Source organism: Narcine bancroftii, chromosome 5, assembly GCF_036971445.1.
Source record: "Narcine bancroftii isolate sNarBan1 chromosome 5, sNarBan1.hap1, whole genome shotgun sequence".
In the NCBI taxonomy this organism is placed as follows: domain Eukaryota; kingdom Metazoa; phylum Chordata; class Chondrichthyes; order Torpediniformes; family Narcinidae; genus Narcine; species Narcine bancroftii.
Genome location: NC_091473.1, coordinates 47177357 through 47200279, shown reverse-complemented (window position 1 = coordinate 47200279; position 22923 = coordinate 47177357). Strand labels below are relative to the sequence as shown.

The 22923-nt window shown below is 41.8% G+C and overlaps 1 protein-coding gene across 1 annotated transcript in view; it reads right to left on the bottom strand.

The window, feature by feature from the left end:
• The window catches only part of LOC138765291 (collagen alpha-1(VII) chain-like), a 174885-nt gene that overhangs the window by 89715 nt on the left and 62247 nt on the right, over positions 1–22923 (bottom strand). The window contains exons 15-18 of the mRNA XM_069942337.1: positions 21323–21454; positions 17485–17628; positions 6914–7036; positions 6343–6486 (exon numbers count right to left, since the gene is read on the bottom strand). Coding sequence (XP_069798438.1) covers positions 6343–6486; positions 6914–7036; positions 17485–17628; positions 21323–21454 — 543 coding nt within the window. The remainder of the gene's footprint in view (positions 1–6342; positions 6487–6913; positions 7037–17484; positions 17629–21322; positions 21455–22923) is intronic.

Below are 22923 nucleotides of genomic sequence, written 5' to 3'. Positions count from 1 at the left end.
CTCTTGACCAAAGAGAGCGGCTTTCGATCGAATTAAATCCGAGATCGCCGCTGCGACGCTGCACGCGATCGATGAGTCTGTCCCGTTTCAAGTCGAGAGCGATGCATCCGACTTCGCCCTGGCAGCCACCTTGAACCAGGCCGGTCGGCCTGTAGCCTTCTTCTCCAGAACCCTCCAGGGTCCAGAGAGTAGACACTCCTCGATCGAGAAGGAGGCCCAGGCCTTAGTTGAAGCGGTGCGTCGTTGGAGACATTACCTCGCTGGGAGGCGCTTTACACTGTTGACTGATCAACGCGCGGTCTCCTTCATGTTCACCAACACCCAGCGTAGTAAGATAAAAAAACGACCAAATCGCCAGATGGAGAATCGAACTCTCCACCTTTAACTATGACATCCTGTACCGGCCTGGTAAGCTCAACGACCCGCCTGACGCGCTCTCCAGGGGGACATGCGCCAGCATACAGATGGACAGACTACAGAAACTCCATGAGGCGCTCTGTTATCCAGGTTTGCCCACTTTGTGAAGGTGCGCAACCTACCCTCTACAGTCGAGAAGATCCGCTCCATGACCCGAGCCTGTTCGGTGTGCGCTGAATGCAAGCCCCACTTCTTCCGTCCGGATAACTCCCACATTATCAAGGCCACCCGCCCCTTCGAGCGTCTTAGCGTAGACTTTAAGGGGCCCCTACCGTCGACCAACCGTAATACTTACATCCTTACGGCCATCGACGAGTACTCCCGCTTCCCGTTCGCTGTGCCCTGCCCAGACACCACTGCCACCTCAGTGATACAGGCCCTTCACAGTATTTTCGCCATCTTCGGGTACCACAATTCCATCCACAGTGATAGGGGGTCCTCATTCATGAGTGCAGAGCTGCAACAGTACCTTCTGGAGTGTGGTATCGCATCAAGCAGGACCACGAGCTATAACCCACGTGGTAACGGCCAGGTTGAGAGGGAGAATGCCACCATATGGAGAGGGGTTACACTGGCTCTCCAGTCTAAAGGTCTCCCCACCTCTCACTGGCAGGAGGTTCTCACTAGTGCCTTAAACTCCATCCGCTCCCTCCTATGTACTGCAACAAATGCCACCCCCCATGAAAGGATATTCTTCTTCCCGAGGAAATCCGAATCAGGAACCACTGTACCGGCATGGCTCATCATCCCTGGCCCCGTCCTTTTGCAACGCCATGTCCGGCACTCAAAGAATGACCCCTTGGTCGACCGAGTGACTCTACTCCACACGAACTCACATTACGCCTACATTGAGTTCCCAGACGGGCGGGAGGACACTGTTTCGGTGCGGGACCTAGCTCAGGACGCGGTAGACCCAGCAAACCCCCCAACCTTCCACAACTCTTTATTCCCCAGGCCCTGTGCCGCAACAGAAGGACCAACAGCACCCCAACGACCCAGGCCACCCTGCCGACAACACGACTGGGGAATTGAGCGACGGAGCAGTCGCACCCAACGAGCCCGCTGGCGACACCACTCTAGTGACCCCAATCTCGGCACCACGGCGGTCACGCCAGATGGTCAGACCCCCTAACCGCTACAGTCCTTGACCTACCCCTTCCTTTCATTCTCTCCCTCGTTTTTGTTTTTTTTTCCCAGGGTCAGTTCTCCAAGAAGAGGTGAATGTGATAGTACAGATCTATCACCAATGTACATAGAGTATATAGTTACTGTATCTAGACTGTGCTTACAGCGATTGGCTGAGAGCTAAGCCACACCTATTGTCTGGGCCTTAAAGGGTTGTGTCCCTAGCCAGGTCGGATCATTCCGGACTGGTCGGCCACCTGTGAAGAGCTCCTGTCTTTTGCTAATAAAAGCCTTGGTTTGGATCAACAAGTCTTTGATTCTTTCAAAGAGCTCTACAATCACCCATTACTACAAGACTGTATTTCTTGTACCATTCCTAAATCTGTCTACTTATCTGCTCCTTGGTGTCCCCAGGGCTATTTGGGGGCCTATAGACTACTCCCAGCACAGTGAAAGCTCCCTTCTATTTCTGACTTCCACCCACACCGACTCAATGGACGCTCCTTCTGCAGCATCCTCCCTTTCTATAGCCCTGACCAATAATACTTCTCCTCCCCCTATCTTATCTCCCATGCTATTCCTTTTAAAATACCTGAACCCTGGTACCTGCATCAGCCAATCCTGCCCTTCTACCAGCCAAGTCTCTGTTACAGCCACATCACAGTTCCAAAATATGGTGTGCTGAGACTTTGTGTGTGTGTGTGGGGGGGGGCGGGGGGGGTGGTGGTGGAGAGAAGAGGTGCTTGAATTATATGGAGAAGTTTGATTGGCTCGGACTTTTCTCCTTGGAGTATAGGAGACTAAGGGGAGATAGAGGTTTATAAAATTGTGAGGGTCACACAAGGTAAATAGTCATAGTCTTTTTTTCAGGGTAGTGGAATCACAGTTTAGAGGTTATAAATTTAAGGTGAAAGAGAAAATATTTAAAAAAAACCTAAGAGACAAGTACAAGGAAAGGTTCAGAGGGATATGGCCTGAATACAGGTAAATGGCTCTAGATTGGGTTGCACAGATGTTGAGCCAAAGAGCCTATTTCTGTACTCTAAAGCACTACAACTCTGTTGCTCTTGTATGCGTTCTGTCACCGTGTTTCAGGCATTCTTATCTAGTTGGACAGAGTTAGGGTACCCAACCCAATGCAATTCATAAAGGATTATCCTTTAATCAGGCCTCTAAGGGTGTTAGCTAATGTCTTCCTCTTGGATACCTGTACTAACTTTGACATGGGGTGACATTGGCCCATGACTATGGTAAAATAACATTCCAGAACAGCAAGTGTTCAATGTGGACCCAAACTTTTCACAGTACCGTTACTGCCACTGCAGCTGATGAAGCAGTAGTATGGTAGCTGCAGCATGCATCATCTGCAAAATGCCCTATAGTTACTCACCCAGCATAGACCAATAGAAGCATCCAAACCTATGATCACTGCTGTCAAGTAGGACAAGGCCAAAAGATGCACAGAAACAACATCACCTACAGATTCCCATTCAAGCTACACACTATCCTGACTTGGAAATTTATCACTGGCCCTTCATTGTTGTTGAAACTAAACCCTGAAACTTCCTACCCAAGAGCACTGTGAAAAGACTGCACCTTCTTAATTAAGGATGGGCAATAAATGCTGGCCTTGCTGGTGATGTCAAGATCCCGAAAATGAATGACATGTTTTATTTACACTCCCGCAGAAACTTCAGACAACACAACCTGAGGCTGACGGTGGTGGAGGGCTAATGCAGGGGGACTGGTTCAACCTCAAGTCTAGTTTCAAATCACTGAGTACAGAGACTGAGGAACGCAAAGTGGTGCAGCAATTAGACACGCTGCCTCACCTCTGGTGTTATTTGTGTGGATTTTGCATGTTCTCCCCGTCAGTGCATGGATTTCCACTGGGTGCTCCAGTTTTCTCTTCAAAGATATGCAAGTTGAGAAATAATCAGAACATTGTAGATTACCATTAGAATGTAGGCGAGAGGAGGAAGCTAAGGAATGCTGGGATAATATGTTCAGGGAATTAGTGGGAGAATGGGATGGCTTTATGGGCTGTGCAGACTCAATTGGTAACATAACCTTTTATGTCATTAGAAGGTATGGTGATCTGAGCTGCCATTTGAAAACCTAGTGGAATTGACCATAGTAGATTGCAATGTTCTTGATAACGATCAGTTTATGGGGAAGGTGGTACAGATATTAAATCAATTGAGAATGATTTTTCAGAGTCAGCACTGGCTGAACAGGCTGAACGGCCTCATTCAGTTTCTATGTTAATGTGACCACAATGCAGCAAACCAATCTTCTGCCCAGAAAGTTAAACAGAAAACTCTAATAGAATTACCCAAGGCAACTCACCGGTTCCCATTTGATTCCTTATCTTTAAAATTTAATTATTAACAGTAAAAGGAAAGAGTTTGTTTTGATATAAAGGTGTTTTATGTGACATCATACCTTTCCATCCTATCTCACAATCTACTTTAATCCATAATTTAATTAAATGTTTCAATACAGGAGAGTCTTTATTACCAATTAATAATTTTGTATTCCATTTATAAACAAATTCTTGTATAAATTTTTCAACTATTTTAATTAATTCTATCTTAGCCCATGTTAAAGATTTATCTAAATCAAACATTCCTTTAATGAATTTCAATTGAGCAGCTTTAAAATAATTTTGAAAATATGGAAGATGTAAACCTCCTAATTCAAATTTCCAAGTTAATTTCTCCAAACATAATCTTACCATAATTCATTTTCAAAAAATGTCCTAATAACTGAATTTAAATCCTTGAAAATCTTTTGAGGTATAACACAAGGAATAGATTGAAAAATATATTGAATCTTTGGAAAAATATTCATTTTAATACAATCCATTCTAACTATTAAAGTTATAAGTAAATCATTCCCCCTATTTAAATCCTCTTTAATTTTATTAAGTAGTGGTAGATAATTCAACTTGTACAAATTATCCACATTTTTATCATTTTTAATACCGAGATATTTAATTCCATTATCTGACCATCTAAAATGGATAATCTGTTTACATTGATTATAATCCCCCTCAACCAATGGCTTAATTTCACTTTTATCCCAATTAATTTTATAACCTTATATTTCACCATGTTCTTTTAATCTCTTTTAATTTATACAATGAGCAAAAAGAATTTTCAGGATCTGTTATATATATCAAAACATCATCAGCAAATAAATTAATCTTAAATTCATCACTATTGACTTTAATTCCTTTAATATTAGTATCTTGTCTTATTAGTTGTGCTAAAGGTTGTGAAGCTGGTCATTTTATTTCTTTTCAACGAATGAAAGAAAAATATAATATCCCAGATAATACCTTTTTTTGTTATTATCAAGTTAAAGCTTTTTGTAATTAATAAATTAGGTCAAAGTTTACGATTACCTAGACAGTCTGAAATAGAAATGTTGGTTACTAAAGGAGGTACAAATAAATTTATTTCCCAAATGTATGTTACTTCAAAGGAAAATGTCCAAATCAGGTATTCATTAATCAAGATTAAGATGGAAAATTGATTTAGAAAGAACAATAGATCAAAATGATTGGAGAATGTTATGTAAAGATAATATAACTAAAATTACCAATGTAAGATATAGATTAGTACAATGCAATTTTTTGCATCAATTATTTTAACTCCTCAAAAATTAAAAAGATTTAATTTAATATCTTCAAAGTTATGCTTTAGATGTGGTAAAGAGATAAGGTTCTTTTTTTCCATTCAACTTGGCAATGTACTAAGGTTAAGCCTTCCTGGATACAAATTAAAGTATTTTTGGCAAAAATATTGAAGGTAAAACTTCTGTTGGACCCAATGTTATTTTTGTTGGGGAATATTAAAATGTTCAGTTTAAAATTAAGATTAATGATGTATCAAATTGAATTGTTACAATTAGCTTTAGCTGTTTCAGGGAAGTGTGTAGCTATTATTGGAAGTCTGATATGGATTTGGGAATGCAAAGATGGCATATTGAAATGAGATCTTGTATTCCTCTTGAAAAAATAACATAGTTACATGATAAATACTGCAGCGGCCATGTAGTGGACAGCGCGGCAACACACACTGTCGCTGGCACGGTTCTGCGGGTGTGCTGAATCCTAATATTGAAGTCTGCCTACTCACCTAATGGACCACGTGCGAGGTATACTGAATGACGAGGAACGGCACGTTGAGCTATCGAGTCTCCTGCCAGAAGGCAAAGGAAACTTACAAGGCTAGATTTAAACCTGCCAGTCCCGTGGATTGGCAGCAATCTCATAGTGACGTCCCACCTTGTCCCATGGAACCCGGGACACACAGTATATAAAAAAAAGCCTGTAAACCCTGAATAGATCAGTCTTGAGTTGACTACTCTGGTGTGTGTTTGTATTTCTTTACTAGCTCTACCGTAGTAGCCGCTACAATACCATTTTTTCTGAAAATATGGAGCCCATATCTACAACGTGTTGGTTTGAAAATTTAAGCTCTCAATAGCTTGACCTGATGATGGTTCTTGGTTTCATGGCAGTTGATTTGAATTTCTATTTCTATTTTGATAATCTCCTTTTCTTCTTTCTTTTAAGGGGTAGTTGGGAAGGGAGGAGGGTGGTGGGGAGGAAGTGAGGGATTAGGTTTATATATCACATATATTTTATTTACATACACACACACACACACATAAATATATATATATATACACACAGACATACACACAAACACAAAATCCATTATTAATTGAAATATAATTGTGGTTTTAAAGGTTTTACATAAAATATTCAAAAAAAAAAAGGCAACTCACCAGTCCTAACTGTGACTGTGGCAGGAGTTCCCTGTCTGTTCCCTACCATGGCTGAAACTCCAATGATATAAATCGTATTTGATTGTAATCCTTCTATGTCAAATGAGTTAACGGAAGCACTCAGGGTTCTGCTCTCCTCAGTTCCTAAGATAAACAGAGAGAAATGCAGTGAAGGTGGAACCAGAACTGATGCAAAGGCAGACACCAAACAGCACCCAATGATGCTCCTGCACTGTCTACTGTACTTTTCTCCATCCCCCTGCACTTTGTCCAAATAACACTAAACCCTAGGCTTTTTGAATTACTAAAAAACTACACCTTGCAATTCTGTTTTATTATTGCACTATCTGCTGTATTTGGGTATGGGTTTACTTGACTGGATAGCTCACAAAACAAAGCTTTCACTGAATCTTGGTACATATAACAATAAACAATTCAATTGAATGTACCTTGCATGCCTTCAGCAACAATTTGTGATTGTTTGGTGCTGTAAATGTATCACAATATCCATGAAGCATTTTGGAAGGATTAGGATAGCTGAGATTTGAAATTATTAACAGAAGAGACCTACCATCTGCCCGTTGCCACATGACTTTGTATGCTGTTGCCTCTGGCAATCCCCTCCACGCAATCCGGATTCGATTACTCTGTGTTTCCAGTGAGCGGAGCTCTGTCACGAGCCCAATTGGTGCATCTTACATCACACCAAATGGAGAGGGAAAAAAAGGTTAATTCAATGAGTTATAAATGGAGGTCTGATTTATTTTTTTCTAAATGAGAATGGGTGAATGCCACCGACTAAAGGAACGGCAGTTACTTGCCCAAGCCACTCCAATAACACCTTCCAAACCTGCAACCTCTACCAGTAAGAAGGGAAGGGCAGCGTGTTGATAGGAAGACATGGCTTCCTCTCCAAAATGCACCCCAATCAGCTTTGGAAATGTATCAGCATTCCTTCAACATTGCTGTCATATCCTGGAACACCCTCCTCAATGGCACCAAGACCATAGTGATTTAAGGGTAATTAGGGATGGACAATAAATGTTGAGCTTTTCAGTGGTGTCTCCATCTCAAAAATGAATATTAAAGAAACATCCCTTGATTTGTGACTTGACAAGTCATTCCAAAGGATAGTTAGGAGTTAACCACAATGTAGAAATCTGGAGTCATTCATTAGACACACTGCATTAGTGTTGCAGATTTATTTCCCTGAAGGTAGTGAATGAGACCTTTTTATAAAAAAATATAATGCAGACATTTAAATATTTGAATCGAGAATTTCTTCTCAGTCATGGAGCAATTTGATTCTAATTCTCCGGACCATTAGTTCTGTCCTCTGGATTCAGTAACATAAACCATTTCAGTGTGTGGTTAAGTGTGTTTCCAGCTGCTCCTGACCTGTGATTGGTTCATTTAGTCAGCTTTTAGCTGAACATTAGATGGAGATGCAGTTTCTAATTGGAGGTGGAGGTGGATGGATCACATGGAACATTGTCCATTCTGATTAGGAGCCACAACCCTTTGCCTTCTCCAAACAAGTACATACCACCTGTACTGTTAGCCACTTGGAGCATTTAATATCTCTGACATTCAATTAAGTGCCACAAAAAAAAAAACCATAAGCTAAGGATGCCTGGAGTGAAACATGAAAGTCTGTAAATGCAGTGATTGAAATAAAAACACAACACTGGAAAATCTAAGTGTATCTTTATATAGCAAAGATAAAGATTTATAACTAATGTTTTGGGCTTGAGCCCTTCATCAAGGATTGAGAAAAATGTAGGCAGGTGCATAAATAAAATTATGTGGGAGAGGGGCAGGGGGAGGAACAGAGGCCCACAGGCAAAAGGTAATAGGTGGCTAAGTGAGGAGGCTACAAAAGAAAACAGGAGAAGGAGAGGATAAAGGAGACAGAGGGATAAGGGAGAATGGGGAGTGGTCTAGCAAAAACTAGAGAAGTCCATGTTAAGGCCGTCCGGTTGCAGAGTGCCCAGATGGAATATTAGGTGTTGCTCCTCCAATTTATATTAGTGTGGGACTGGGACGCAGAACTGAAATAGTTGGCCACTGAGAAATCCGTCATTGACACTGACAGGGTGAGGGTGCTCAGCAAAGTGATCTCCCAGTCTGCGTTCAGTCCCTCTGATGTTGAAAAAGAAACAACATGAGCACCGGATGCAGAAGATGACTCCCACAGATTCACAAGTGAACTGTTGCTTCATTTGGAAGGACTGTTTGGAGAACCGAATGAGGGAGGAGGTATGGGCGCAAATGTAGCACTTCCTGTGATCACAGGGGAACGTACCAAGGGGCAATTAGAGAGAAGGGAATGACTGAACAAAGGACTCACAGAGGAAGCAACCTTGCAGAAGGTGGAGAGGAGGGGGGAAGATGTGTTCTGATTATTACATGATAGGAAGGATATTATTTAAATGGAGAGAAAGCGGAGACGATTCACCAGGATATTGCATGATGTGAAGAATTTCCATCAAAAGACCCATATAGATTGTGTTATCATAGAGTACTAGTGATCCTCCTGGCCACTAGAGGAAGTCTGAGACTAGTTTGTTGCAGCTTGGGGATTCAAGATGGATGCCTCCACAAGGTCTATGTTATAGCTAATAAAATAGTTGTTTTAAAAGAATCCAAGTGGCTTTATTACAATAAGAGAAACATTACCTGGAACTAAGAGTGAGAATTTGTTGATATCAGCAGAAAAATGGAAAGTATGAAGGTTCCTGATGCTATAAATTGGACTGGAACTGTTGACCACGAATGGAGGTTGTACAAACAAAGATTGATGCTATACATGCAAGCCATTGGACTTGATAGCAAACCTGATGCATGAAACATTACACTGTTACTTACCATGGCAGAACCTTAAGCACTAGAGGTTTTCAATACATTTGTTTTTACCAAGGCAGAAGACTAGGATGTGTTTGACAAGGTTATCAAGATGTTTGATGAACACTTGAAAAATGAAGCATTCAAGAGGTGCATGTTTTACTTGAGCATGCAGCTGCAGGGAGTAAGCTTTGATACTTTTTTTTAATATATAAAGGAACTTGAAATTAAAAGCAAGAACATGCAATTTTGGAGCGTTGTAAGATTCAACGATCTGTTATCAAATTATGTTTGGGGTTATTGATAAGAAAGGGAGAGAAAGGTTGCATGAGAGACAGAGCTTAACTTTGCTGGAGCTCTGAAGATATGCCACACCAGTGAATTAACTCTGTAGCATGCAGTTCAGTGAGAGTCAAAAAGCCAGTGAAAAATGAAGGCATAGTTGTAGCCACAGTGACTGGACACACACAAACAAACAAAATATATAGGAAACAACAAAAAGATGGAGAGGCATTCAAATACACTTAGATTTTCCAGTGTTGTGTTTTCATTTCAATCACTGCACTTAACATGCACCAAAACAACGTCCAGCCTATGGAAAACTCTGTAATAAGTGCAAAGGACAGAATCATTACACAAAGGAATGTTTTTTCAAAAAGGAAACAAAACGGAAGTGAAAGCATGCACACTATACATACTATTAGAAGAAAATGCCTTCAGTGATACACTTTTCGTGGGCATGGTAGTGCAAAAAGATTCTAAACCAACAGATCTAAACAGCCAAATGTGAACAGAGTCAAGCAGGACAAGTAGACTGTCATTATACACAAATGGAACAAATATTCCTTTAAAGCTTGACACAGGGGCAAAGGTCAATTTGATCTGTGAGCGTGACATCAGGGCAATGAAGATAAAGCCATACATCCATGCAAATCGTGTACAGCTCAGAGCCTACAATGGACAGACCATCAACATGAAAGGTACATGTAAACTCAAGGTAAAAATTAAAGATAAAGAGCACTACCTTAGAATCACAATAGTCCCAGATGGAAATGAATCATTGCTTGGTGACAAAGCATGAGAAAATTTAAGCCTAGTCAATAGAATGTACCATATCAACAGCGAAAAAGAGTGGAGCAGCATCGAGGAAATACTGGATCAATTTCCAGTCATTGTCAAGAGGTTTAGAGTTCTATCATTCACCCAAAAGATAGTTAAAGGAGGACATACAGCCAAGATGGATTCCAGTGCCACTAAAAAAAATCTCAAGCAGGACTCAACCAAATGACAGCACTTGGGGTCATAAAGAAAGTGGAGGAGCCTACAGAATGGGTGAATTCAATGTTGTGTGTCAAAAAAAGAATGGTGACCTATGCATGTGCATGGACCCAAAAGACTTGAATGCCAATATACAAAGAGGGAACATTATCAGATTCCGACCAGGGTTGAAATTACAAATGAAGATGGCCGGTGCAAAGATTTTCACTAAACTGGATGCATCCAAGGGCTTCTAGCAATTAAAACTGCATGAGAATAGCACAAAATACAGTACATTTAATACACCATTTGCCTGATACTCTTGTCTGAGGATGCCTTTTGGAATTTCCTCAGTTCCAGAAGTGTTCCACAGGACAATGGAACACATCATAGAAGGCATAACTGGGGTGCGTGTGTACATGGATGATATGATCCTATGGGGATCCACACAAGAACAACACAATGCGAGGCTCATCAAATATTCAAATATGAATTAAAGTTAAACAGAGAAAAATGTCAGTCAGGTGTGAAAATCACCTTTCTGGGAGAAAGGTGTGGAGCCAGACAAGAGCAAGGTGAAAGCAATTTTAGAGATGTCCAGACCCATTGAAAAAAAAAAGGCGTATTGAGAGTGTACGGAACGAGCAATTTCGTTGGTAAATTCATACCAAACCTGCCTTCCAAAACAATATACCCAAGGAAGTTGTTACAGGACAAATATGAATTCAAGTGGACAGACAACCACGAGGAAGGATGGGGATGACTGAAGATCATTCTAACTATGGAACCAGAACTTCTGACATTCTATGACACATCCAGAAGGATGAAAATATCTATGGATGCTTCAAAAGATGGAATAGGTGCCAATAGTATACGCATCAAAAATGATGACAACATCTGAATGTCGATGGACTGGTCTATGGACTCGAGAAATTCCACAGTTATGTATATGATCTACCAACATTCATGGCAGAGCCACACCACAAGCCATTAATAGGCATAATCAAGAAAAGTATCAGTGAAATGTTGCCACGAATCCAAAGACTGATGATGAAGCTACAGTGTTATGACTTTGAATTGATGTACACACCAGGGAAACTTATTGTATTAGCTGATGCATTATTCAGGGGAACGTCGCAGAATGAAGCACCCAATGAGAGTTCCACAGAGACAGATGTGAATCTCCACATGAACCTGAGCACTGAATCACTTCCTGTACCTGACACGAAATCCAAGCAGATCACAGATGAAACAGAAAAGGATATAGTTCTACAGAAGGTCATCAAGAATCTGAATGCAGATGGCCTAGAAGTGAATGTCACCAATACTACAACATCAGAGCTGAACTGAGTATTGTCAATGGGATTCTACTCAATAGACAATAGGTGCAGGAGTAGGCCAAATGGCCCATCGAGCCAGCACCACCATTTATCAGATCATGACTGATCTTTCTCTTTCAATAACCAATCCCAGCCTCATCCCCATAACTCTTAACTCCCCTGCCCACAAGAGCCTTATCCAACTCTCTTAAATCTCTCCAGAAAATCCGCCACCACTACCCTCTGTGGCAATGCATTCCACAGATCCACAACTCTCTAGGTAAAAAAAGTTCTCCTCATTTCTGTCTTAAATGGCTTTCCCTGTAATCTTAAACTATGCCCACTAGTCCTAGTCTCTCCCATCATTGGGAACAGGTGCTCTGATTTCACCCTGTGAAGCCCTTTGATAATCCTAAATACCTCAATCATGTTTCCCCTCATCCTTCTAAACTCCATCGCATATAACCCAAGTCTTTCTAACCTATCCACGTATGACAATCCTGCCATCCCGGGAACTAACCTTGTAAACCTGCGCTGCACTCCGTCTATAGCAAGCATTTCCTTTCTTAAATATGGGGTCCGGAATTGGATGCAATACTCCAGGTGAGGTCTCACCAGGGCCCTGTACAACTGCAGGTGGGCTTCTCAACTCTACTCCAATCCCCTCTTTATGAAAGCCAACATACCATTCGCCTTCTTCACCGCTTGCTGAACCTGCATGCTCGTTTTCAATGACTGGTGAACAATTCCACCCAGATTCCTTTGCATTACCTCACGCCCAAGCTTAACACCATTTAAATAATATTCTGCTCTCTTGTTTCTGCCTCCAAAATGGACAACCTCACATTTACTCACATTAAACTTCATCTGCCACAATGAGAGTTCCACAGAGACAGATGTGAATCTGCCCACTCCCCTAACCTGTCCAAGTCCCCCTAAAATTTCCTGACATCATTCTCACACTTCACACTACCATCCAGTTTAGTGTCATCTGCGAATGTGCAGATAGTTATTAATCCCCTCATCCAAATCATTTACAATAATGATAAACAAGTGAGGACCCAACACCAATCCCCGCAGGACCCAACACCAATCCCCGCAGGACCCAACACCAATCCCCGCAGGACCCAACACCAATCCCCGCAGGACCCAACACCAATCCCCGCAGGACCCAACACCAATCCCCGCAGGACCCAACACAATCCCCGCAGGACCCAACACCAATCCCCGCAGGACCCAACACCAATCCCCGCAGGACCCAACACCAATCCCCGCAGGACCCAACACCAATCCCCGCAGGACCCAACACCAATCCCCGCAGGACCCAACACCAATCCCCGCAGGACCCAACACCAATCCCCGCAGGACCCAACACCAATCCCCGCAGGACCCAACACCAATCCCCGCAGGACCCAACACCAATCCCCGCAGGACCCAACACCAATCCCCGCAGGACCCAACACCAATCCCCGCAGGACCCCACTCGACGCATTCTGCCCTCCAGAAAATGGCCCGTTTATCCCAAACCTTTGTTTCCTATTTCTCAACCAACTATCTATCCATGACAGCACCCTACCCCCGATACCATGCTCCTTGATTTTGCTAACTAGCCTCCTGTGTGGGACCTTATCAAAGGCTTTCTGGAAGTCCAAGTACACCACATCCACTGGGTCTCCCGAGTCCACCCTCCTTGTTACGTCCTTGAAAAATTCCAGATTTGTCAAGCAAGATTTTCCTTTAAGGAACCCATGCTGACCAGCACCGATACTATTATTTCTTCCTATTTCTGCTAATTTCTCCTTTAATTATGGATTTCAACATCTTCCCCATCACCGACATCAGGCTGACCAATCTACAATCTCCCATATTCTCTCCCTCCCTTCTGAAAAAGTGGTACTTTTAAGCCATTCTCCAGTCTGCAGGCACTTACCCGAATCTAAAGAACTTTGGAAAATGTCAACGAGTACTTCCACAATTTCCAGAGCAACCTCTCTAAGTACCCTGGGATGGCACCCATCAAGCCCAGGGGACTCAGTCCTCAGTTCTAACAATTTACCCACAACCACCTGCTTCTGGATCTGGATATCCATCAGATTCTCTGTTTCCTTCAGAAATTCCACCAAGTCCCTAGATACTGCTTGACCCCTACCCCTTATCTGATCATAACATATCTTCCTTGGTGAAAACAGATGCAAAGTATTTGTTAAATTCCTCAGCCATCTCCATGTCCCCATTGATAATTTCACCTTTCTCCATTTTTAAAGGCCCAATTTTGGCCCTAAGCAATTTCTTCCTTTTTACATAACTGAAGAAGCTTTTGCTATCTCATTTTATATCACTTGCCAATTTACTCTCATATATCATTTTCCCCTCCCGAATGACTTACTTAGTTTCTCTCTGTTATTTTTTTAAAGGCTTCCTAATCCTCTAACCTCCCACTCTGCTTTGCCATCTTACACTTATTTCTTTTGGATCTGATACTGCACTTGATTTCCTTTGTCAACCACAGCTGCCATTTGCTCTTAGTGGAGCCTTTCTTCCTCTTTGGAATGAATATATTCTGAATCCTGAGAAAAATTCTAGAAATACCTGCCATTTTTGCCCAGTTGTCCTCCCAGCTAGAATGTCCTTCCATTTTATTTTGGCTAGCTCCTCCCTCGTAGCTGTATAATCACCCTTATTCAGCTGTAGCACTAATGTTTCTGAATTCCTTTGCTTCTCCCTTTCCATTTGCAGATTAAAAGTAATCATACTATGGTCACTATTACCCAATGGCACCCCTACCTCAAGGTCCCTTATTAACTCCACGTCATTGCACAGCATCAAATCCAGAATCAACTTCCCCCTGGTAGGTTCCATCACAAGCTGCTCCACGAATATATCTCGGAGACATTCTATAAACTCACTCTCTAGTTTTCGCACACCTACTTGATTTTCCCAGTCCACTTGCAAGTTGAATTCACCCATAACTACTCTATCACTACCACTCTGACATGCACTGATTCCACATCTGAGTCACTGTTTGGAGGTCTGTATATGACCCCCATTATAGTTCTTTTGCCTTTGCAATTTCTCAACTCTATCCATCAGACTCTACTCCACCTGATTCAATGACTTTCCTTTCCAGCCCCTGAATTACATTCTTCACCAACAGAGACACCCCACCTCCTCTCCCTAACTTTCTGTCTTCGATAGGTCGTATACCCTGGAACATTAATTTCCCAATCCTGTCCCTCCTGCAGCCATGTCTCAGCTACTCCGATAACATCATATCCCCCAATAAAGCTCATCTATTTTATTCCTTATAGTCCATACATTCATATACAATACCTTGAAACTTCTCCAATTCGCTGCCTGACACCCTCTCTGAAACTCTCCTATCCCTCTTTGCTGCCTCTGTCTTTGAGATTTCACAATCTATCGGATCTACCCCTAGGTTATCCTTCCTATCCATTTCCCTATCAATCTGGTTCCCGTCCCCCTGCCAATTCAGTTTAAAACATATCCAACAGCAGAATTATCATTCCTCAATCACTGTGACAAGAGATGCTGAAAAGGGTGCAGGAGGGGTACCTTGGAGTGGAAAAATACAAGGGGAGAGCCAGAACTGCGGTTTATTGGCCAGAGATAAATGCTGACATTAACAGAATGGTTTCAAGCTTTGAGACCTGTTTGAAACATCACACAAAGCAGACAAAGGAACCCATGATCATAACTGATGTACCAGCGGAATCATGGCAGCAAGTTGGGACTGATTTGTTCCACGCTAATGGAAATAATTACTTGCTGGTTATTGATTAACTATTGAACTATCCGGAGATTGCACTTCTTAATATATCTGCTGCTTGTGTGATCCAGTATGTGAAATTGATCTTTGCAAGATATGGAATTCCTCAAATTGTCTTCAGTGACAATGGACCATGCTACAGCTGTAGAGAATTCCAGAACTTTGCAGAAGAGTAGGATTTCTGACATGTGACTTTAAGTCCTCTGCATCCACAGTCAAATGGTAAAGCAGAGAAAGGAGTTCACATAGTTAAACAGGTAAAGCAGAGAAAGGAGTCCACATAGTTAAACAGTTCCTCAAGAAAGCACCAGACAGCAGCTCAGATCCATATCTAGTTCTATTGAGTTATGGAGCTTTGCCACTTGAACATGGTATGTCATCCGCTGAGCTTCTGATGAGTCGCAGCCTATGCACCACATTTCCCCACTCTGCAGGCCCAAACAAGAACCGATATGTTGAACGGAAACAAAAGTGTCTGGAAGGGAGACAAAAGGCAAACTATGACAAGTCAGCAGGAAACTTGGGGCCACTGGCACAACATGACACAGTGAGTCTCAGATTCCAACATTGGGACAAAAAGGCTACTGTTCGGGAGGAAGTAAATGTAAGATCCTACACTGTCAGAACAGAGGAGGGTCAAATACTGAGAAGGAATTGAAAGAACCTGCTGAAAATGCAAGAGACACTGCAGGAACAGCCAAATGAAGAAGATCCAGCCTGCACAGCAACAGAGGAAACAGCACTAGTGCTCGACTATAGTGGACCAGCAGAGTCGACACAAACACCTGTGTTAAGAAGATCCACACGTGTTATCAAAGCACCTGACAGACTGAATCTCTAAATGAAAAAGAACTGCACACTTAAAAAAAAGTTTGTGCTGCAGGTGTTTGTGTTTACATTTGTGATGAACTTTAAATTGAAATGAATATTGTATTAGTATGTCATGTTGTTAGATTAAACATCACAAGAGGATTTTGTGATAGAGTGCTATTAATCCTCCTGACCACTAGAGGGAGTCAGAGACTAGTTATTTGCAGCTCAGGAATTCAAGATGGATGCCTCTAAATGGTCTATTCTATAGCTAATAAAGTATAGTTGTTTTAAAAGACCCGAAGTTTCTTTATTACAATAGAAGAAACATCACAGACTGGATTTATTTTTCTTGGAGAAAAGGTAACAGGGAGACTTGATTAGGGTGGACAAAATTAGGAGAAGGATGGATAGGGTAGTTACCAGAGGTGTCGAATACAAAAGGGCAAAGAGTCATTGGAATCTGGAATGAACAACTGGAGGAGGTGATGAAAACAGAAACAGTAACAATTTTTCAGCGGAGTCTCAGCAAATACTTGAATGAGAAGAGGGACATGGAATTGATGCAGTCGTGGGATTAGTACGGAAAAGCCTGATGTTCGGCATGAACATGAAGGGACTCTTTCTATGCTATAAAATGCTAAGATTCTGAAGGTCAGAGCAGAGAGGGGGAACTGAGAAAGATTTATCCAGAGGATGATTGGAATCTTGAACCTACTGCCTGAGGCAGACTCTCATCACCTGAAGAAGCATCTCAATAATCTCATCAACAACAACTATTATCCATTTATTTATTAATTTATTATTCTTCCTTTTATATTTGAATTCAGATGGAACTAATTTGCAGGAAAACTATGTAGATTGACTCCAGGGAAGACATAAAACAAACTGCTGGAGGAACTCAGCCAATCAGGCAGCGTCCATAGAGGAAAGTAGACACAATTCGGACTGGAAATGTTCAATTGTCCATTTCACCTCACAAATGCTGCTTGATCTACTGAGTTCCCCCAGTTTTTTTTTTGCACTAGATTCTAGCATGCAGACACTTGCATTCCCAGGAGGACACACGTTTTGCTTTTGAGAAGAAAGGCTTCACAGTTGACACCCTACCCAATCCATCCTTACCTGCTCTAGCAACAATGCTAGTGGGGCTTCCATCTCTGCCTCCGAAAAGTGCAGACACTTTGATGACGTAGCTCAATCCTTGTTGCACACGGTCAATGTCAAATGAAGTTGTTTTGTGTGACACAACTCTAGTGATCTCATAACCTGAACAAGGATTGTAAAGCAGGTTATCCAAATAGCAATGAGTATTGCAAGATGCCAGCCATCCTATTATATACCATATTGGGAGATGCTGACAGCATGCTATTCATCCATTTGGGGCACATCAAGTTGGGTATTACCCAATACCAAATGTACGATCACATAATGATACAATCTGTTCACAATCTCTATTAGTGAGTTGGATGAGGGGACCAAATGTAATATATCCAAGTTTGTCACTAAATCGACGTGCAAAATCATTGAGGACCCCTTCCACCCCACACACAGCATCTGGTTGTGGGTTTATCTGCCTATTCTGCACTGAGGACCAGAGAACACTGTTTCATCAGGTTGTTCTTGTACAATCAGATGAAAATAAACTGGACTTGAGGTGATTTTGTTGAAACTTCCTAAGTCATATGATGCTCGACAGGGTAAATGCAAAGATGACCTTTCTTCTAATTTCTGTGTCAAAAATCAGGGGTCATTATCTCAAGCCTTCAGGAGAATGAATCCAAGGAAAGCATCTGGCCTGGATGGAGTACCCAGTCGTACTGAAAACCTATGCTGAACAACTGGCCAATGTATTCACAGATATCTTCAACATCTCATTCCAACAGGGTGCAGTACCCACCTGTTTCAAACAGGCCTCAATTGTACCGGTGCCCAAGAAGATGTGGTTACCTGCCTAAATGACTACCAATCAATACGACTCACATCCACAGTGATGAAGTGTTTTGAGAGGCTGGTGTTGAAGCATATCAACTCTAGTTTGAGAGGTGGCATGAATTCATTCTAATTTGCTTACCACAACAACAGGTCAATGGCAGATCCATTTCACTGCCTCTGCACAAAACCCTGGAACAACTGAATAGCAGAGATGCATACATCAGGGTGCGTGCTTTATTGACTATGGTTTGGCATTCAACACAAACATCCCCTCAAAATGATCAGCAAACTCCAAGACATTAGACTCAATACTCGACTGCGTAATTGGATCCTGGACTTCCTCACCTCTGGACACCAGTGTGGATCGGCAAGAATAATACTCCACAATCTTTACCACAGGGCTGCATTATTAGGCCCTTGTCTACAAGCTTTAAACCTATGACTGCGTGGCTCAGAACAACAGCACTGTTTACAAATTTCTATACAGCCCACTATTGTGGTATTGTGAGGAAAAGTGTGATGAGTCAGCCAATGGGAGGGAGATTGAAATTGGCTGAATGGTGTACTAACAACAACCTCTCACTCAATGTTACAAAACCAAGGAGCCTTTTGGACTGGAAAACCAGAAGTGTACGATCCAGTGATCACTGGGGGAATCAGAGGTGGAGAGGGTGAGCAGAATTAAATTTGTGGAAGTCACCATCTTGGAGGACCTTTCCTTGACCCAACATACTAATGTCATCATGAAGAAAGCACGTCAGTACCTCTACTTCCTCAGGGGTTTGAGTTTCAGAATGCCATTGGGAAAACTGGAAAGTGTGGTGGAAGGTGTGTGCTGACTGGATGCATCATAGCCTAGTAGGGAGGCACCAATACCTTTGAGCTGAAAATCCTGCAAAAAAAAAAAGTGGACACAGCCCAGTACATCACAGACAAAAGGTTCCCCACCATCAAGAAAATCTACGTGGAATGCTATCGTTGAAGAGCAGCAGCAATCACAAAGGATCCACATCACCCAGGACATGCTCTGTTCTCACTGCTACCATCAGGAAAGAGATATAGGTGCCACTTGTACCACTAGGTTCAGGAACAGCTGTTACTCCATCATCAGACTCCTAAACAACAGACTCAGAGAGTCATTTAAGGACTCTTACATATATTTGCAGTTCATTTACCATTTTTTTCTTTACATTTTTCTTTTTTATACCTATCTTTTTGAATACAGTATACAATACTGATCAGTAGAAATTCTCCCTGGCCCATAGGTAAAAGAATCTCAGGGTTGTATGTGATGTCATGTATGTACTCTGACAATAAATCTGAACTTCAAAATATGCAGTTGGTCATTCAGGACTGAGAAGAAAAAAAATATTTTAACCCCGAAGGCAGTAAGTTCCCCAACGAAAAAGAGTTGTGGAGGCCTGATATCACTTGAGAATTATGGAAAGCCCATATTTCAGGCTTCATCACAATGCACACTGTTCGGTGTATTTACCAGTACTATCTTGTGTACTCTATCAGTTCTCTGAATACTGCACCTTCACTACATTTGCTACCTACCATATTTACTGTGTCTACCTTATTGCTGGTATCAAATGTTCTATCAATATTACAACATCTGTTGCAACAACACTGTTATGTTACATCTCAGAAACATGAAGAGATTTGGCAAGTCCAAAGATCTCTTAACAATTATTACAGATGCACCATAAAAAATATCTTATCCAAATGCTCACAGCTTGGTACAGATAGTATTCTGCCAAAGACCACAAGAAACTGCAGAGCTGCAAACACACCTCAGAAGGCACAATTCCCCTCCATCAAATCTGTCTATTCCATCTCAGGAAAACTGCCAACCAGCTCACCTTCCCCCATTCCCACTTCCGTCAGGCAGAAGATATGAGCTTGAAAGCACAAACCTCCAGATTCAAGAGCAGTTTATTTCCTGCTGTTATCAGGCTCTTAATTGAAAAAAATTAAATTGAATTGTGTATTGTTACAGGTACTGATATACAGCAAAATGTTTTATCGTGCTATCCAGGTAGGTCAACTCATACAACAGGGAGTGCATTATTTTTTTTTAAAGTGAAGGGAGTTTAGAGAAATGTACAAAAACACAGTACAGTGCATTAAAAAAGGGAGAGTTAAAAACAGTGCAAAGGTATCATGATCTTCCAATGAGAGGTCTAATTAAGAGACTGATAACAGCAAGAAAGAAACTGTTCTTGAATCTGGAGGTTCATGTTAAAAAGCACTCTGTATACATGTTCAATTGTGGTTGCTCCATTACAGGAAAGATGTTGAGGATTTAGAAGGGTACATGCAGCCTGTGCAAGACTTTGGCTGGATCTGACATCAGGATCTTTTCCCACAGGTAAAAAAAATCTAATCGTAGAGGGTATGTGTTTAAGGGGATGGGTGGAAAGTTTAAAGATGTGCAAGACATATTTTTCTTTCTTCGCAGAGAATGGTAGGCTGCCGGGTGTAGTGGTTCAAGCAGATATGATAGTGACATTTGGGAGGCTTCTAGAGAGACACATGAATGTGCAAAGAATAGAGGGATGTGGATTGTTAGCAAGCAGCAGAGATGTTGTTCAATTAGAGCATTACGTTCAGCACAAACATCATCGGCAGAAGGATCTGGTCCTGTGCTGTACTATTCTATGTTCTATCTTCTGACCAATGGATGTGGGGAGGGGGAGAAGAGAGTGTGACTGGGGTAGGAAGGAATAAATTAGCAGCTTCCCCAAGGCAGTGGGAGGTGTAGAAGATAATGCCCCGCATACTGCTTCTGTAAATGTACTTTTCTGCAAATCCTGCACTATTTGACACTGTATCACTACTCCCTACACTGTTATTTACTTAGCTGTTTATTTATTTGCTGTTATTATTGCATTACCTGTTGTACGAGTTGACTTGCATGGATAGCAGGCAAATCAAAGCTTTTTAGTACTGCCCAATACTCGAGACAATAACAATTTCAATTCAATGACTCCTCTACCAATTTTTTTTCACCACACTGACCTACCTTCAGGGTTTCTCCAGATTATCTTGTACGCCGATGCTCCAGGAATTCCCGTCCAGCTGATCCGAATTCGGTTGTGGGTTCTTTCTACAATCCTTAAATTTGTCACAGTGCCCAGAGCTGTCAGTTTATCAACTGCTTAAAGAATACAAAGAGAGAGACAAGGAAACAAAATGCCATTTCTCATTAAAACTTTTCAGGAGATCTAACTTCAATGTTAGCAGCTCCGTGATCACACAGCGGCATGTTCACCCGAGTATTTTGTGATGACTGAAGGCAGAAACAGACCAATGTGTCTACTATTCAGCTCCATACTGTACTCACTGTTCACGCATGGCTGTGTGACAAACAACACACCAATTCCTTCAATAAAATTCACAGATGACCTCCCCCACCATTGTAGGTCAGATTTGAAACAATTCTGAGTTGGAACACAAAAAGGCTTGGTGCCAGGACAACAATCTCTCCCACAATACCAGCAAAACTACAGAGCTCATCGTAGACTTCCAGAAGAATCACAAATCTCACTCCCTTGGCTGCTCAAATGGTGATGGGGTAGAGATAGTGGACAGTTTTAAGTCACTTGATGAAACATCTCCATTTCTCTTCTGGTCCACCCATGTCAACCAGATGGCCAAAAAAAATCACCACAGTGCCCTTACTTCCTCAGAAGCATGAGGAAATTTGGCATGACATCTGCATCCCTCAACTACTGCATCATCAAAACTATTCTAACAACACACAAAAGTGCTGGAGGAACCCAGGAGTCATGCAACATCCATGAACAGCTATAGGCCGTTGATGATTCAGGCCTGAGCCCTTCATCAGCCTCAGGCCTGAGATGTTGACTATCTAATGCTTTCCATAGTTGTCTGTATTGTGTATTGTATCAAAAGTATTCTATCAGGTTGCATCATTGCATGATAGGGGAACTGCTTGACCAATATCACAAGACACAGCAGAGAGTGCTGGTGATTAACCTTTTGGACTCCGGCCATTTTTAACCTTTCATAAGATATACTCCGGACTGGGTCCATACTTAAGCCTTTACAGTACAATCACCAGTAGGTACCAGCTGATGGTTGGGTATCAAACCAGTCTTGGAAAACTGGGAAGTAGAATACAAAGCATCAAATATTACACATTCACAAAATTGTACAATATTGCACTCCAATATCCAACTATTCTGCCTACATTTTAGAAGCTGCGAATTTCCCTTGCAATTCATGTCATTATACGCCACTACCCCGAACTGCAACCCATTCATTCTCCTCGAGTGCCAAGGAAAGCTGCAGAAAATGCCAAACCTTGTCAATTCCATCACGAGCACTGACCTCCCATTCATTGAAAACATTTATGTGAGGCGCTCCCACAAGAAGGCAGCCAATATCTTAAAGGACCCCCATCATTTTGTTCAGAATCTCTGCTCATGGTTAACTTCAAGCAGAAGGTACAGAAGCCTGGTCCAACATCTCTAACTAAGTTCATGAACATTTTTTCCTCAACAATCAAGCTCTGAAACCTCCCTGGAATATTAATAACATATTTTTGCACTAACTGTGAATAATATTAAATTTATGATTTTTTTCCCCTCGTGGTAATTT